Source organism: Natrix helvetica (genome assembly GCF_964273705.1).
Source record: "Natrix helvetica genome assembly, chromosome: 1".
In the NCBI taxonomy this organism is placed as follows: domain Eukaryota; kingdom Metazoa; phylum Chordata; class Lepidosauria; order Squamata; family Natricidae; genus Natrix; species Natrix helvetica.
The window spans coordinates 75,501,903-75,520,282 of NC_138548.1; the positions used below are offsets into that span (position 1 = coordinate 75,501,903).

At 40.2% G+C, this 18,380-nt stretch overlaps 1 protein-coding gene across 7 annotated transcripts in view; it reads left to right on the plus strand.

The window, feature by feature from the left end:
* Positions 1-18,380, plus strand: part of LOC309384357 (deubiquitinase DESI2-like) — a 42,658-nt gene that overhangs the window by 14,551 nt on the left and 9,727 nt on the right. For all 7 annotated transcript variants that reach the window (XM_081937769.1, XM_081937764.1, XM_081937763.1 and 4 more), the window contains one exon: positions 14,935-15,007. In XM_081937769.1, coding sequence (XP_081793895.1) covers positions 14,945-15,007 — 63 coding nt within the window. In that variant the 5' untranslated portion in view covers positions 14,935-14,944. The remainder of the gene's footprint in view (positions 1-14,934; positions 15,008-18,380) is intronic.

Sequence of the window (18,380 nt, forward strand, 5' to 3'; positions counted from 1 at the left end):
CAGTTTTTGCTAGTTTTAATCCTTGATGCTTTGTGGCCACTTTGAATAATTCTTGGAATTCTGATATGACATTTTAATAGTTTTTATCTACTTTTATTAACCTGATATATGTAACTATTTTTAAATTATGTTTTTAAGATAGGCTGTTTATCATTTTAGGGTACTTCATCTTAAAAAGAAGCCTTTAAAAAAAGATGAATAAATCCAAAAACAAATGTATTCAATGTAAGCTACTTATCAAAGGCATTTTGGATCCAAAAACTCAGATATATTATTCCTTTGGCTGTTGGTTTAGATGATAGGACTGTGCGGTGCTTCAGTTTCATTTCCAGAAAAGGGCTCTGGAGAGATTGGGAAGGCAAATTCGAATCTTCCACTTTGTCTTTCCTGGATTACAAGGCTGACCTATCACATAATTCTGGGATAAAGTGCTATAAAGAGCTGCAGAGAGTTTCTGTATCCACATTCTATGTATACCCCTAAACTCATTTTGGAAATGAATCCAATTTCTGCCCAATCTAATATCTGCTCGTAGCACCTGAGAAATTGCCTGCCATTTTGAATTTCAGTGCTACAGTCAATACACTCTAAGGTTCACTTGCTATGCTAACCTGTAGTTCGTTCAAAGAGAATTGATTAAGCTACAGTTGATGCTTCCCTTGAATCCTTAATGTGGTTTGCCTGGTTTCTCTTAGACCAGGGGTGTCCAAACTTGGGAACTTTAAGACTTGTGGACTTCAACTCCCAGAATTCCCCAGCCAGCCGGCTGGGGAATTCTGGGAGTTGAAGTCCACAAGTCTTAAAGTTCCCAAGTTTGGACACTCCTGTCTTAGACTGTAATATTAACTTATTTTTTTATTCAAAAATCCTCTGATTGCTAGCTTAGACCATATATAAATTCAGCCTGTAGCTGGCCTGTCCTAATCTAAAGAAAGTGTAGGATATTCCCTGGTGTCTATGGAGATTCTCAGTCATCCAGGTCATGGTTATCCCCAAGGTGTTTTTTCAAAAGGCAACTGGACTTCCTTCGTTTTTTTTCCTGAAGACGTTTTGCTTCTCATCCGATTGAAATTCAAGGAAACCTCAAGGAAAAACAAAGAAAGTCCAGTTGCCTTTTGAAAAAGTACCTTTGGGACACTTGTCCCTTGTGAAATTCCTGTAAAAATTCCAATGAAATAACCAATTTCGTTGTGTTTAAGTACAATGACAATAAAGATTATACTATACCAAATCAGACGATTATAGTAGGATTTACAGGGGTATGAAAAGGCCTCCAATGAAGTCCATTTTGGAATAAAATAGTTCCACCTTTGTTATGACCTGTAGTTACAATAAATGTATTTGCAATATAGTTCCATTCATATAATTATATTATTAGCTTGCTTATCAGTCAGCCCATATAGCATATAAACAATGTGTGCACTTTATATGTGCATGGAAGTGGTGGGTTCCTAACCGGTTTACTACCAGTTTGCTGAGAGGGCATTTTGTGTGTGAGCATGCCACACATTGCTGCGCATGCACAGTTGACTAAAAACTGTTCTGTGTATGCGCGGAAACATGCCGGCGATGGCAGAAGAGACCAGGGAACCGGTTCGGGGGTGTGACAGGCCTGGGTTGCTACCGGTTACACTATGGTTGGGGGTCACCACAACATGAGGAACTGTATTAAAGGGTCAGGCCATTAGAAAGGATTTTAAGAAACATGAATTGTAAACAAACACAGATAGAGATGAGAATGGATGGATGCTGAACAAAATGAAAACTCCAAAAATGGTTTCGACCACAGATATTTATGACATGTTTGAGTGGAAAAGTTTTATCAAAGTAGTTTACAGTCCAGAAATTCTAAACTAAATTGGAGCCCTTTCAAAAATCAACCATAACACAGAGAGAGAAGGAGTGGAAAGAGGAGAGAAGAGAAGAGAAGGAGAGAGGAAGGGGAAGTAGAGAAGGAAGGAAAGGGAGAGGGAAGAAAGGAGGGAGGGAGGAGGGAGGGAGAGGAAGCAGGATGGCGGTGGATAGGGTATAAAATAGTATACGGAAAGCAAAAGAGCAAAAGATAGTTATTGTGGGTTGATGGTAAGAGGAACCGATATAATATTGGAGAACACAAAATAGTGCTGGTAAAGATGTAATGGTACACCTGTCATTACTTGAATGAAAATAAAAATAAAAAAACTTTTTCTAAAAATCAACCAAAATACATCAGTCAAATTATGGTGCAGCACAATGTGGGAACTATGAATTGATTTGAATCAGACTTGTGTGATGTTCTCCTTGCCAAACAAGTGGTCTTTGTCGCACATGGATAGAGCTGAGTCAAAGAGGTTTGTGACTTTAATAATTTGATTACTGTACTCTACATGAGTTTTATAACTGAAGGCTGGAAATTAACTGAGGTAATTTTTCCATGTGTTATTAATTTATTTTCCACTTAAGGTTGCATTTATTGTGTAATGAATCAGCATGCATGAACCAAGTTTATATTTCATTAATGATGGGCATCGCTCATAAGCATATACTGTAGATGTAGTTCTTAAACTCTTTATATGATGATATATAAATATATAGATATAGATATATTTACATTCATGGCCATACTGTAAAGTTTGCCTAACTTGAATCCGGATGACTTTAAATGAGAGGTCGCTTAAATGTTAAAGGAAGAGAATGGGATATAATTCTGTTTTACTATGACAAGCCTATGGGATTTTGAAAAGATTAATGGACATAGTGGGAAATCTTGCATGAATTCTGATGAACAAAAAGGTTGGAGAGAGGGTGAAACTTTTAAAAAGTGCTCAGCATGCCAGAAAGTATGCAAGTAGTCATTACTTTTACTTTTAGAATTTCCATAGGCATTATTTTTTTCCAACTGGTAATAGCTTTAATGACTCTAGAAACGTATGCTTAAAATGTAAGTATTGAATTACATACTGCAGAATAATTGCATGTCACGGTGAGAGACTTGGAAGAGGTTTATTTATGTACTGCACACAGAGAGTGCTAAAAGAAAGTAAGATGTGTGATTGGTTCCAAATTTTATTTTCTTATATCCCACTGAAGTAAACAAAGAAACAGGACAGAGGAATAGAGCTAAGGGTTGGATTATTTGTGAGGGGTGGGGGTTGTCCCCCTCCTTCTGATTCAACTCAGAGCAGGGTTCCTGGTGCACGTTACTTAAAGAGCAGGGGCTGAAGACTGAAATGTGCTGCTAGGTGTGGCTGCTTTCAACCCACATTTTCATTGCTTTCAGGGCATGCACAATGTTAATGCAAACCTCTCCAATATCTGGTTGACCCCTGGAGGATCAAAAGATCTGAGCCGCAGGACTCCTTTCATGTTCTCATTACAAGCAAGGGAGGGACAGCAACCTCTCTGCTCGTGCAGTTCATTCTTCATTTCCTACCTTCTATTCACCAAACAACTGAGGCTCTGACATCACAGCTATCAAATCCACTCATCGATTTTCATTACATTTTTCAAACAATCTCAGCTTTCCTTTCCTCTTCCAGGTTGTTATTTTATACATGGTCACCACAAGCTCAAGATATTCATGGTATAGCTCTCCTCCTCCTCCTCCTCCTCCTCCTCCTCCTCCTCCTCCTCCTCCTCCTCCTCCTCCTCCTCCTCCTGCTTTTCTTCCTCGTCTTTCCCTTCCACTTCCATGCATCCAGCTGGTTCATGGAATCAAAAGCACTTTGAGGAATCATGGTTTTCAATCTTGAGATTATTTAGGGGTATTCTGATACTTTGTGTGAGTTGTACATTTATTTTATTTTATTTTCATTCTATTTATTTTGGCAAGCATGTATAAGATAACAGATATAAGCATAAACATGATTGTGAATATGAAATATGAAATGAATACGAATATGTAGGGACAGTAGGATACATCTTATTCATAAACACGCCATGAAAAGTGTAGATATTCTAAACAAATGGAACAAAAAAGCCACTTTTATAATGATCTGTAGTGACTGCCGGAACCCACCCCTGCATCCTCTCATTGGGTTTTTTTTTCCATTGAACCATGCTACAATCAACTGGGAGAAATTTGGGGACATTGTCTTAACTTTTTCTGCCAACACATTTGATGGGCCATTTGAAAACACCATTTGACTGAGGTGTGGTTAAACTACATTTTAAAAAAACTGCAGGCATAACTTTTTTGCTTTGGGTTGAAAGGAGAACTCTGGGAAGGGAATTTCTCTAACAAGGGTGAGCACAGAGAATGCTGGTCATCCCAGTGAAAGGAAAGGATATTTAGCCTGCCTTTTTCTGTGAAATGCAAGGAGGGGGCGGGGTTGCCTTTGCAAATATGAATCTCTTTCGTTCACAGTATCAGGCAGGGCAGTCTTCAAATGATTTATAGCTGCAGAATGTACTGTTTGTGGTAGGCCACATCTGAGTAACCTTTCCACTTTATACATTTTGTGCACTTCTCGTGACACAGTGGCTGAATTTAAATGGCACACTAGAGCACAATGTGGTTTGTTTGGTTTTGGCACAGTGAGAATAGAGCCATATATTGATGGAAAGATAATCTATGTCACAAGTCCCTGATAGACTTAAAAAAACTGCAAAACAGATTGTTGAATGGATGTCTAAGACCACTTTCCTCCCACAGGACTCCAGATCCTTCCTTAAATATCTTTGTAAATATTTCCTCCCTCATACTTCTCTGAGGGGCTGCTTTTCATTATGAAAATCTATTGGAATTTTCCTCCACCAATTTGCTTTTACCCAAGAGGTTATATACTTCTCTGTCCTAAAAGTTTGCATACATTTGTACATTTTCCTGCAGAAAAACAAGAATTCGCTTTTGAATCAAATCAGTTGGACAAGTTGGGTTGCCATGAATATGAACTTAATTCTCATTATTGGCAGAATGATTAATTCAAGTCCTGGCTCATGAGTCATGGCCTGTAACACTCAAGTAACCCTTGGCTTCGCACCTACTAAGGTCTGCGAGACAGTGTTAAAATTAGGATCTTTAGTGAAATAAAAGCAATTATTCTGAACTCAGTTTTTTGCATCTGGTAAAGATACTACTAATTGTCCTATAAACCTAGTAATCATACAAGAAATTGAAATCCAAGTTTAAATCCACACCTACTCCAATACTTCTCCCCTCCCCCACTGGTTGGCTCAATCCAAAGACTGAAATACTGTTTCAGGGGGGATCCAAAGACCAGTCATCAAAAGAGAAATGTAGCCATCATGACCTTTTCTTCTTCACTGATTCTTTCTGTAAAGAAAAATGTTAAAAGCAGCATTGGGTAAAGAATATTGGGTTACCAACGGAAATAAAAAACCATCTTTATTGATCCATGTATGAAACAAATCCCGCGGCTTGGCGCCTTCCAAATGCCAGTGAATGGCACTCTGCACGGCTGGAGAGGGGGGTTGGAAGTGGCCGCTCTGGGTGCACGCTCTTTGGTTGTGGGCCAGCTGCCTGCAGAGCGTACAACCATAGAGCGTGCACCCAGAGCGGCCACTGGCGAAAGACTCGGGTTGGAAGCCGCAGAAAAAGCCAGGCTGGGATGGCGGTGGAGGTGCCCTGGCTCCCTAATGAGAGCTGAGCCATGCATCGTGAGGCTGGGAGGTGGGTGAGCGAGAGCAGAACAGCCGCTCACGCAACCCCCTCTCCAGCCGTGCAGAGCGCCATTCATTGGCATTTGGAAGGCGCCAAGCCGCGGGAGCCAGGCAACGGCAAACAGGCGCTCTCGTGGCTTGGCGATACCTCTAGGTCAGTGTTTCTCAAACTTGGCGACTTTAAGTCCTGTGGACTTCAACTCCCAACTCCCAGAATCCTGTGGACTTCAACTCCCAGAAGCTATGCTGGCTGGGGAATTCTGGGAGTTGAAGTCCACAGGACTTAAAGTCGCCAAGTTTGAGAAACACTGCTCTAGGTGAAATGAATGGTGCTGTGCCTGGCTGCAAAGGGGGTTTGCTGGGTGACTGCTCATGAGCGTGGTCGCTTCATGGCTGTTGTGTTGGGCTATTGCGACATTTGCCCATGAGGCTGTGCCCAGCTCTTTGGGAGCCACCCCAAAACAATAAACCCTCCCCCCATAATAAAGCCCAAGCCATATTTTGTAGGTAAAAAGAAAATAAGACCCTGTCATATTTTCGGGGAAACAGGGTATAAGAACAAGGGAACGAGAAGTATGAAACTTTGAACAGATTTTGAAGCATGCAAACTGGAGTTTTGTGAGTGATTTGATTCTGATTGAAACAGTTCTTTGGAAAATATAAGAGGTATAACAAAATCCTTTTTTCATTTTTTTGAGATTTCAAGCCCTACACAATTGCTTCAGAAGTTGTTAGATTTAGAGTTAGAATAACTTTATTGTCACTTTGAATGTACACTAATTGGCATACATTAAAATGAAATTTCATTGCATACAGTCTCCACCTCTAATATACACTACATAAACATGACAAAATAAATAAATAAATACTAAATTATGCATATACCCACATATGGGTATATGGGGAGAGGGAAGAGGGGGCGGTCTAGAAATCTAATAAATTATTATTATTATTATTATTATTATTATTATTATTATTATTATTATTATTATTATTATTATTATTAATAATAATAATAATAATAATTAATTAATTATTATATGACACAGAGAAACAACACAGTCTAGTTGGGATGTATACATGTATATGGCAAGAGAAACTAACCTTGCGAGTTTATCAGATGGATGGGCATAGGGAACAAAGCTGTTACAGAATCTGATTGTCCTGCTAGAAATATTTGAAAGCTCCTCCCAGAGGGGAGCAACAGAAACAGACCATGAAGAGGATGTCTGTGGGGTCACTAACAATGCTTTGAGCTCTAAGCGCATAGCCCTTATACGCAGTATACTAAATGACAGGAAGTGAGCTTCCTATAATCTCCTTGGCTGTCCTTACCACTCTCTGCATGCACTTTCTATCTGAGACACTGCAAACCAAACAATGATGCAGTTCCTGGCTGTTTTGTGCCGATGTGGGCACATGCACAACAAATTTGCTTCTTCCCCATCCCCAAGCATTCCAAAATAAACTTTTGAAGACATGTGCAGCCCTAATTCAAAATATAAATGAAAACTGACAACATTTGAACCCTCACAAAGTTCCATTAAGAAGGTTTAGCATACCCACAAGCAAAATATTTTTCAGGAAGCACATGTCTGCAGAGCATTTTATCGGACTTCAATGTCACATTTAATTTAAATTGTTCGGTAAGGAAAACATGCACAGCAGGTCCTTCAAAAGTAGCCTTCCCTGTGCATAGTCTCACACTGTCATCTTTGTTCAGTTTCAGCTGATTCATTTCTGGTTCAGCTACAGTGTATGTAGAGTTGCCCAAAAGGCCATTTTACTATTTGGAGTAGTGACGCTCTATAGAACTTGAGGGCAGACCATTTTCCCATTGATGGAAAGTTGATTTGTTCCAACTCTTGGATTTAAGCCAGCCTCTCTCTCTCTTCTCTGTGGAGGTTGAGCTGCCATGGCATCATGCCAAAATGCTCATTTCAACAAACTCTCTTAATGTTAAAGACGATTGTGCCTTCACAGCTTTGCTTTCTGTTCCCAGCATCAGTTCATGGGAAGGGGGGAATCCATAGGCAAATGTAAAGGTAAAGGTTCCCCTTGTACATATATGCTAGTTGTTCCTGACTCTAAGGGGCAGTGCTCATCTCCATTTCAAAACCGAAGAGCCAGCGCTTTCCGAAGATGTCTCTGTGGTTATGTGGCCGGCATGACTAAATGCCGAAGCCACACAACACTGTTACCTTCCCATCAAAGTGGTTTCTACTTGCACTCCATTATACAGTGCTAAGGATTCGAACTGCTGAACTGCCAACCTTTCTGACTGACAGGTTCAGCATCTCAGCCACTGAGCCACCATGTACACTGCATGACATAAAGCAATGGATGGGAGTGCGAGGCCCTAATTGGAAGCTACTCATTGCATTCTCCTTAAGAATATTAGTTCATACCATTCTCAGTGTTGTGGGACACGTTTATGGACAAGAACGTGACCACAGAAGCTTCCAATTGTTTTTGAACAAGTAGAGATAGTGACGATGGGGAAATGTCATTTTTTAAATAAAGGCTTGGATTAGAGATTGTTGCTCATTTTCAAACAACAACATTGCTTATGAATACAATAAAGTCACATGCTATATGTGACGCTCAGCTTCTGAATACTTTCTCCCCACGTAATAGTACTTTGCCAGAAGAGACTGTGTTCTTCACCCCCTCCACCCCCAACATTTTTTCCCTCTAAAATTCAGCTCAAGTTGCCTTTTTTATATGTTTCTGCTTTCTTACCCACTATAAACAAAGGAACTTAAAGCTTAAAAAAAGAGCACAAAAGCAATATGAAACTAGATATTCATTGGCATCTGAAAATATGTATAACTTTCCCTAATTTAATCTTTCAAAATGCAGCATTTGAGCCCCAATCTCATGGACTGGATGTTCAATTGGAAATTGAAGCATTCTGTGTATATGTTTGAGCTTTTCTGAGACCTGAAATCTAACCTGAGCAAGGATTATTGAGGATTTGTAACCATAACAGTATAGAAATTTCTTTAATATAAAGATAGGCTAAGCCCACTTAACCACATCTTAGCAGGAGAGGGGTCAAGAACATATTCTTTGTGCTTGGGAAAAAATCAGAAGGAAGTGATTCAAGATTAGCACTCTCTTAAAGACCAGGCAGAATAACAAATATGAAGGGGAATACAGAACAAAACTGTAATATCATGAAAAAAGGAGAAGATCTCATGCTTTCCTCAACCTTCCACCCCCAAAATCATCCTTTACAACTCAATTACTTTTTTAAAAAGAAAACACCACAAGAAACAGGAAAGGAGGCAGCTTATTGTCTCTTTCTGTTCGTGAACCTTCGGAAACAGGTAATTGCACAAAGAAACAGAGAAATAAAGCAATGACTATTTATTATTTTTATTTTTTATTTTATTCTTAGCGCTTATAGACCGCCCCCTCTCCCGAAAGGGACTCCTCTCCCGAAAGGGACTATGATATACGGCATAATCAAATGCTGTGATAGCAGCAATTAATTGTCTGGGTATATAATCCTTCACATTCTTTATAGTCCTCCTGTTAACCTTAAAAGTGCTGAAAGGACCTGAAACATGTTGGGAGAACTTTACACAGAATGGCTTTTCACATGGCTACCTGAATATGTCTTATTGAATAAGCCCCAATCAACTAAATGTATACGTCATGCAAAATCATGATCCACAAACCATGATGGCCAGGCCGATATGATGGGCTGCACCAAAAGCAAACCAACCTTTACACTTCGTTGTCAGGAAGCACATGAGGGCCTGTAAATCTCCCACAGGCCAGATTTAAGGAAGCTTAAGTTCAATTTCAAAATCAGGTTGGCAGCTGCTACCCTTTGATCAAAGTCCATCCTCTTTTTTAAACCCCATTTCTTCAGCAGATGCTCCTGATTTTCATGCTCTTCTAATGGGCACATATTCCTTCACCTGCATCATACTAATTGATCATTGCTAGGATCCCACATGCTTCATCACTCTTTCTCCTTGCAGCTTGGTCTCCAGGATCTAATCCGACGATCGGGTAACTGTCAAGAACTAAGCTGCATGCTTTTTTCCCTGTTATTAATGGCATCAAAAAAACCACCACTTACTGACCAGCTTTCAATCAGCCAATTAAGTGAATTTACATCCAGCTTTCCACCTACAGCACAGGTGTCAAACTGGCGGTGTCACATTGTCGTCATGTGACGTTTCACGACATTTTGCCCCTTTGCGGAGGTGGGGTGGGGGTGGCCCATCCGAGCTGAGGGCCTCCAGTTTGACACCGATGACTTATAGGGTTCATAAATGGCATAATAATAATAGTAGTAGTAGTAGTAGTAGTAGTAGTAGTAGTAGTAGTAATAATAATAATAATAATAATAATAATAATAATAATAATAATATAAAGAAATTAAAAGTTAGAAAAAACAAATATTATTAATGATGTGTGTGTGTATAAATAGATATAGATGTACATGTAGACATATGTAGTGTGTGTGTTAGGACTGTATTTTTTTAAAAAATATATAATTTAAATTTTAAATATTTAATTTTTAAGCGAAGTTTGTAAATCATTGTTTTGATAATTGAACCATATTTTATTACTGTTATAAAGCTTCTGTGTGAAGCATCTCAACTGTAGCTATTCTATAGAATACGGCCCATCATTGTTGGGGTTGGTGCTTTTTCTCCTAACAGTCTTGAGATGAACCAGAACACATGTTTTAATTCCTTCAGTAGGTTTTTCCCTAAAGATTTGTACTTCTGCAAAATAATAATAACAATTCCCTGAAGCTTACTGAAATTCCTCTGGTGTACCAATGATATCATTTTAGCTACCCGAACCCTAACATTAGAGATAGATGAAAAGTTTCTGCTCTCTAGGTTTTCATAGGGTTCCCAAACCTCACTAAATCATAGGGTGTTCAACCATGATTAACTAAACTTACCAAAATCCGGCTGGCTTCACGTCAATCATTGAACCATAATCCACTGTTTTCTAACTAGGGCAGCCAGGTTTGTCCACAGCAAAATGTGCAGTTATCAGAATAGCAAGTACTAATGAAGGAAAATGTTTGTAGCTCAGGGTTGAAATGAGAGGACTTTGGTGATCTCAGAGCTTGGTTGTTTTCTTGCAGACATTCTTTACCTGAACAAGGTAAACATCATCAGTGCTAGTGCACTGATCACAAGTACTGAGAAGGTTATCTAGCTTGGGTAATGAAACACCTGCAAGAAAACTATCAAGCTCAGAGAACACCAAGGAGCCCTCAGAATGACAAGTGTCCAATGCGGTTATCACATAAACCCTACCATTATTTACTTATTTCTCAACATCCAATGAAAGCACATACTGTAAGTCACAGTACCTGTATCTTCAGAAACATATCATCGTTTCCCTCTTTCCTACCTGGGAAGCCGAAAGCAAATTACACTTTGGCTTAGTACAGTCTTTGTACTAAGCCAAAGTGAGTGCAGTATGCATTAGGATGAGTGCAGTATGCATTAGGAAAATTACATGATACCGTACATTCTTAGAACACCTTTCTTTTGCTGTCTAATTTAGAAGATCATTCAAAGCTCAGGCAGAAGAAGTTTCCCTTTTTACAGGTATATTGAGATTTGTACCTTAATGGAAGACTTGACAGGTTGAAATACTTGGGTTATTTCCAAATTTCAGCAACAGGTGCTCAGTTGCTGGATGGGCGTGGCCATGGTGGGCATGGCCTAGTTGGCCTCCTGCAACATGGCGGGGATGGCGTTTTTGCCTTCCCCAGGCTCCGGAGGCTTTCCTTGAGCCTCTGGGAGGGGGGAAACAGCCTCCCCTGGGCTCCAGAGGCCCTCTGGAGGCTAGAAATGGGCCCATTTCTAGCCTTCCAGAACTTTTGGGAGACCAGTTTTCCACCCTCCCTGAGCCTCCATGTGGGCCCTGCACTTACCTTGCATCCAAAATGGGCCACGTGGATACTCCTGGAAGGGGTGGGGAGGGGCATGGCCAGCCACAGGTGGGATTTGGAGGTTCTCCGAACTGGCCATAATGTTAGCTACAAGTTCTCCCGAACCCGGGTGAACGCGGAGCAGCCCACCCCTGGTTATTCCCAATATTTTTTTTCCTAATAGGTAAAGTTTCTCCTACAGGTCAACCTTGTCTCCTGATGATTGTGTTCATGCAATTTTCTTGTCAGGCTTTTCCTTAACATAGCTGTAAATCTCAATTTTTCCAGACATTGACCCTTGTTCTAGAACAGGCAGAAGTCTCATAGAGAATCTCAGATGGATTAGGGTTTGTTTTTTATTGTGGATAAGGGTGAAACCAAACCCATATAGGTGGTCTTCTGTTCTAATAGTAACCAGATCCAATTCAGCTTAGCTTCTGAATCTACCCAAGATGAACCAGGTGTTATCACTTGTTGAGAGTTTCCTAAATGTCCTTGATTTCTCAGCCAGAAACCAATGAATATTAGGGGATTTTCTGGAAGGAAATATATTTGTAGAGCTGTGGAAATTTGCTGGCAAGGCTGTTTGGAATTAAGAATATACATTATTTGGGTTGCAGCTGCCTCCTTTGAAGCATCTTTGGGATTTGTTTGTTGAATAATAAGGCAACTCTGTTTTATGCACAACCATAATGTACATTTCAAATGCATCGCCAGATACTTAGTGAGCTACCAGGGAGAGCAGACTATCAATAATGCAAGTAGAAAGGCAAGGAAAGTGGATTATGCATATCATTATGCATGAACATGCTACAGCCGTTGATATCCCAACATATTAGGACTATCCAGAGATGGAAGCTATATACAATCCAGATGGCAAGAAAAATCCCATTGAAGCAGAGGGATTGGTTGATAGCAACTTAGTCAATTAGCCAGGAAAAATTAACTAAATTTGCCAACGGATTCATTATCATCAGAGGATCAGAATCAGATTCTGAAACTCCAGCACATCAAATAAAATCAGTATATTGACAATCTGAACAGGTTTCTAGATATTTGTGATGTTTAAAAATACATGAAATATCCTCAGGGGCATATTAAAATGCAGAGAGCAATTCGGAAGGGCTTAGATCTTCAATATCTGTGACAGAAAGCTGAGATTTCATCTGAAGAAGATATTAAATCCATAACATGCATCTAATTTCACTTTCGTCATTACAGTAGAACAACCTATATGCTTCCTGAATTTTATCTTCATCCTTGTGAAGTTTCCTTCCCCTCCTCCAGACTACGCATTTGCTCCAATATAAACAAAGAAAAGAAGAACGATCCGTAATATTTATCTGAATGCTTCCCTCCAAAATGAACTTGACCATGTCTCACAAAAGTGAAAATCTGATCTTGGAAAATCCTAACACTGTCCCAATACACTGAAACCCTAAACTCCCTCTTGACATCCTTCACCCAGCACTGTCAATCTTTATGATAAGCACTTTTTTGGGGGGGAGGGGGGTGTTTGGAAATGTATATAGCACACACAGGTTGAAGATTCATTCTCTTTGTATAGCAATCTTATTCATTGTGATGAGTAAGAAAGGAATCACAATAGTTTTAAATCAATACAAGTTGCTTGAAAGTTATTTTAAATTGTTTTAGTAACACAACTGGGACTAAATTGCCAGAAAAAAAGCATTCTAAGGAGTACATACTGTAGGATTTGAAAAATGATCCAAAAATCACTTTCTGTACAGTCAAGTTGTTGCTGGCAAAGACAAGATTTCTAGTTGCGCATACCAGCGAGTGTAAAGAGTTAGAAAGATGACTGTGATGGAAATACACAAGAACCATTACCTTGGCAAAGGGTAATGTCTTAAGGCTTTTTTAAGCCTTAAGAAATAAAATACCATTAGGAAGTGGCTCAGGCAGATACAGCCCTCATTCACTGGAGTTTAAGAAGGGAATGGGGAGGTACCAATACATAAGCAGAACCACAAGATTTTGTTATTATAACCAACCTCAATAAAAGTATTTCTAATTTTCTTTGGAGTTGATTTTCCTGGTCTGGTCTCCCTAGTTTGGATGAGAGAGCATGTATTTACAGGAGAATATGGAGAGTAAACTCAATATGAAAAGAGTTATCAATCAGAGAATTTGAGGCTGAGTCTTGGAATCTATGCAATTTTATTTAACTATCTGTTTTTTTCTCTTCCAAAACATCCAGTGACAGACTGGTTTTGTGATTGTTCTGACATATTGTCACGACCTGTATTCTAACCCAGTTCTGCTGTTCCACAGAGTGTGGGCAACTGCAGTCCAAACATGTGTCATGGCGTTCAAAAACCAGGGAAGTGATCCTTCTAGAAGCATTTGAATCAGTGGTGGGATTCAATTTTTTTTACTATCGGTTTTGTGGGCGTGGCTTTGTGGGTGTGGTGTGACTTTGTGGGTGTTAAGTAATTAAGCTCCCCGTTGGGAGAGCGAGTATGCAGAGAAGCATAATGAGAGTGATATGGAATAACACGCACAGAGACACTGAATAGTATAAAAATATAGTAGTTTACTATGTAGAAATATAGAGGTATTCAGAGTCCGGTTAACAGTCCAAGTCATACTGGTTCAGTAATTCAGTTATCAATATTCTCAGTTTAACACACAAAGTATAGCTAAACAGTAGCAAACCACAATACCTCAGTATACACCAACCAGCTTCTAACAAAACAGAGATCTAACAGCCATTCTGGCTCCCTCTTATAGCTGCTTGAGGTAACAAGCCAATTACATCTGTGAATCATTTAAAGTAACAGTAAAGTAATCATAGCTTATATACATTGCCAAGCCAAGCCTAGGGTTACATCCCTAACAGTGGGCATGGCTTTGTGGATGTGGCAGGGGAAGATACTGCAGAAAGATACCCTCCCCCCCCCACTAACCTCCTTTCCAGCTCCATTCTCCTGTTCAGGGCAACAAAAGTAGATCAGCTGGGAGGCTGGGAGGCAGCAGGGGCGGGGCCAGCCTATTTGCCAGTTCACCAAACTACTCAAAATTTCTGCTACCGGTTCTCCAGAACCTGTCAGAACTGGCTGAATGCCACTTCTGATTTGAATCTCTTCCAAGCAGTTGTTCCAAACGGGCTTTTTCAAGAGGCAATTGGACGTTCTTGTTTTTCTTTGAAGACCTTTTGCTTCTCATCCAAGAAGCTTCTTCAGCTCTGAGCTTCTAAGCAGATGTTGTATAAGCTATTCTTAAGGATTTTTTTAATGCTCACCTTTTGTGCAATTTTATTTTCAACGGTTTAAAAGTTTTATTCTTTAGCTTCAAATCCAAAGCTTGCAGGATAAAAGGAAAGAGGGGAAAAAACCTGTTCTAGCATTGCTCTCTCATTAAATGCTTTTAAATCTCTCTTTCTCTAGTACTGGATAAATGAATACACCTCCACATTGGGTATTGGAGTCTTCCATTCTGGAATTGAGATCTACGGTAGAGGTACGGAGTTTTTTTTTGTAAAATATGGCTGAAAATAGCTGTAATATTCCACTTTAAAAAAAACAAAGGGGGTGGTGTTTCCTTGGGGTTGTTTTAGCAAGAGTTAAAATGGTATTTTTGCCCCTCTTTGAGGTTGTTTTAGGGAGAATTAAAATGGTATTTTTGAATAGGTTGCCAAAAACAACAACAACCCTACATGAGTGAAGGGCTGGGATAGTTAAACTGTTAAGAGCAGCAGTCACTTAGGAAAGCAAAAGTGCAGATGGAAACCCATTGAATAGATTAAAAATTATATTAAAAATAATATAATGGTTTTTCTAGTGATATAATGCATGGCTGTGAGAACTAGATACTAAGAAGGAACAAGGGATAGGAGATACTCTTGAATTATGGATTTGGAAATGGTTACTAAGATTATTATGAACTGAATCAATCAGCCCATCCTGGATGAAATGAAGATTGATGGCTCCTCTGAGGCAACAATCAGCAAGCAGCACTCAGCTACTACGGGCATCTGATACATCTGAGCATACAGTCCATGCTTGGCAAAGTTGAGGCAAGTAAGAGAAGGGGAAGACAACAGATGGACAGGATCTGGATAACTGAATCCTCTTTAAAAGATCTGTGGATTGCTGCTGAGACAGGCAGAGATGGTGGATATTTGTCCACAGTCCTCAGGGTTGATCCTGATTCAAAGACACCTCACTAAGGGAACCAAGTCTTTATATCAAAGGCTGTAAACAGCAACATGACTGCAAATGTGATCAGGTACTTTAAAACTGTAAGCCAATGCCTTATATCATCCAGAGTCACTGTGAGATTCGAGGCAGTAATTTTTGGAACTCGACATCTTTGAAATGGAAAATCTCTAGCAGCGCAGATATTTTCCTTTATTTTAATATATTTCTTAGCTCACTCCAAAAGAAAGTTGTCTTTTCTTGCATGTTTACAAATGCTGAATCCATTTTGGAAACAGAAAGCAACTCAGACTCTGCAATTGTACACCATTCTGTTCCAAGAGCTACGAGTCACCTCAAAGCAGGGATGGGGAACTGTTGTGGCCCAGCAGGATCCGTTGAGCTGCTGATGGACTTGGATAGTGAGGAACCATATGAGTCTGCCCTGGATGACGTGGAGGACCCTGGGCAGGGTTCAGACTCAGAGCAGGGACCAGAGAGGCTGGTTGGCCACCAAAAGGCGCCTGAGGCATGGAGCAGTGGGGAGAATCAAAGGCAGTTTGTCCCTGATGCTAGATTGAGAAGGGCTGAGAAACGGAAGGAGCAACTCCACATGCAGACTCACTGAAGATGATTAAGCACAGGTGGTTGTGGATTGACCCCTCCCAAGAGAGATTATAGGTGAGGCATTGGGAGGGGACATTTGCAGGAAACAACCGTTCGAATTAGTAGTTAAGAAAATCTATCTGTGTATTCTATCCGTGTCTGCTCGTTTGGACTATCTGCGTTGCTTCATCTGGGTTGCTTTATTGAACGTGAGTTGTCTGGGCCCTCAGCCAAAGGATTTGTTATCTCAGTAATTAAACAGTGGCAAACAGCTAAGCCTGTGTTCTGGTTTATTCACAGGCATGGAGAGGGGGGTCAGAACAGGGAACTATGCCCCTTTATGACCTGTGGCCTTCAACTCCCAGAATTCCTGAGCCAGGAATTCTGGGAGTCCACACGTCATAAAAAGGCCATAGTTCCCTACCTCTGCCTTAAAGAGTTGAGGAGATGGCTCAAGCGTGCAGGCAAAGAAGGAAGTGCTGAGCTGCCTTGAGTAGCCAAGAGCTGCATGATAGCTCTGCAGAACTTGAAGTATTGTGAAGATTGGGGTGATCCCAGTTGAACTTCATCTTCCATCATGAAAATGAATTGGCTTATGTTTGGCCAATTTTTTTTCATAGGGTTGTCACTATTAGCATAACTTGAAGTAGGATCCTCAAATAAATTGTCTTTAAGTTCTTAGTGGAAAGGCACACGTAATAAATAAAAGTAATATGGAGATCTTTGTCGCATTGCTCTTGGATGCAAAACATGCTTTGTATTTTAATGGATATATCACTCCACATTCCCATGATTGACCTCCAGATTCGTTGGGCTGCAATTCCTAGCCACTGCTAGGAATTGTATGAAATTGTTAAGACTTGCGCATAATTAGTCCAATTGTTTCTGACTAATTCAAGAATGAATGCAACCTCATTTGCAAAACTGTATATTTTGCAGTGTTCTAATTTAAAAATAAAAGCCAGGGGGTAAGACTATTTAGTTCTTCCTTTCAAGGAAAGAACAAATATATTATCACCTGGTTCCTGAATCTGACTATTTAGTCATTGGACTCATTTTTCAGAGCAGACTCCAAGGGAAGTTAGAATTGCAACAAGATAATCAGAGAATTCGGCTGAGTTTCAGACGGCTGAATTTTCTCCTTTGCTCTACACAATTTATACTGTTGCTTAAAACTCTACTAGAAATCTATGATGAAAAAAAATAGGGGGAAAATCCTTTAGGGATCAATGTAGTTCAATGAGGTTGAATCTGCTCAGGGGCCACAGAATTAGATCTTGGGAGATTTAATGGAAAGTAGGATGGAAGCAGAGGACATCTTATGGCAAGTCAAATATCATATGCAGCAGTGGTGGGTTCCTCTCCCCGTCGCTACCGGTATGCTGCTCACGGGGCCGGGCGTCCTGTTCATGCACACACGCTGTAAATGCATGCACACTCTACTGCTCCTGCGACACCCAGCTGCTTGTCGGAGGTCATACAGGCACTGCACGCTGTGTGTATGTGTGCAATTGACCGGTTGCTTTAAAAACAGGTATAGAACATGGGCGGGCGGGTAGGCCAAACTGGCCACCATACCGGTACGCTGACAGCTGCCTCCCAGCTACTACCATACCGGCCGGAACCCACCACTGATGTACAGCCTCATTTCTTGTATCAGCATTTTGTTATAAGTCTACTTATGGAAGATGTATTAATACCACCACTTCCAAAGCAGCTGACCATCCAGGATTACAACTGACATGCATGAAACATGATTGCCACCCTTGAAATTCTGGAAAAGAAACAAGGTGTGATCATAATACTTAGTGAATTCATATTAAATATTTGTTTTTGCATATGGTATTATATGGATTGGAGCAAGCTGCAGAATATTCCAGAAATCTATCAGCTTACCTTTCAGTCTTGGTGCTTGATGCTGACTAAAAGCCAGCTCAGCAAAAATGCTCTGTTTGACAAAATACATTGGAGAAGATTGCAAACTAAGGAGGACAGTGGTTAAAGATGCTGAGTTTGTCAGCTGGAGAACTGACAGCCTGCGTTTGAGATCCACGCTCTGCCCAACAGGGTGAGCTCCTGTTACTTACCCC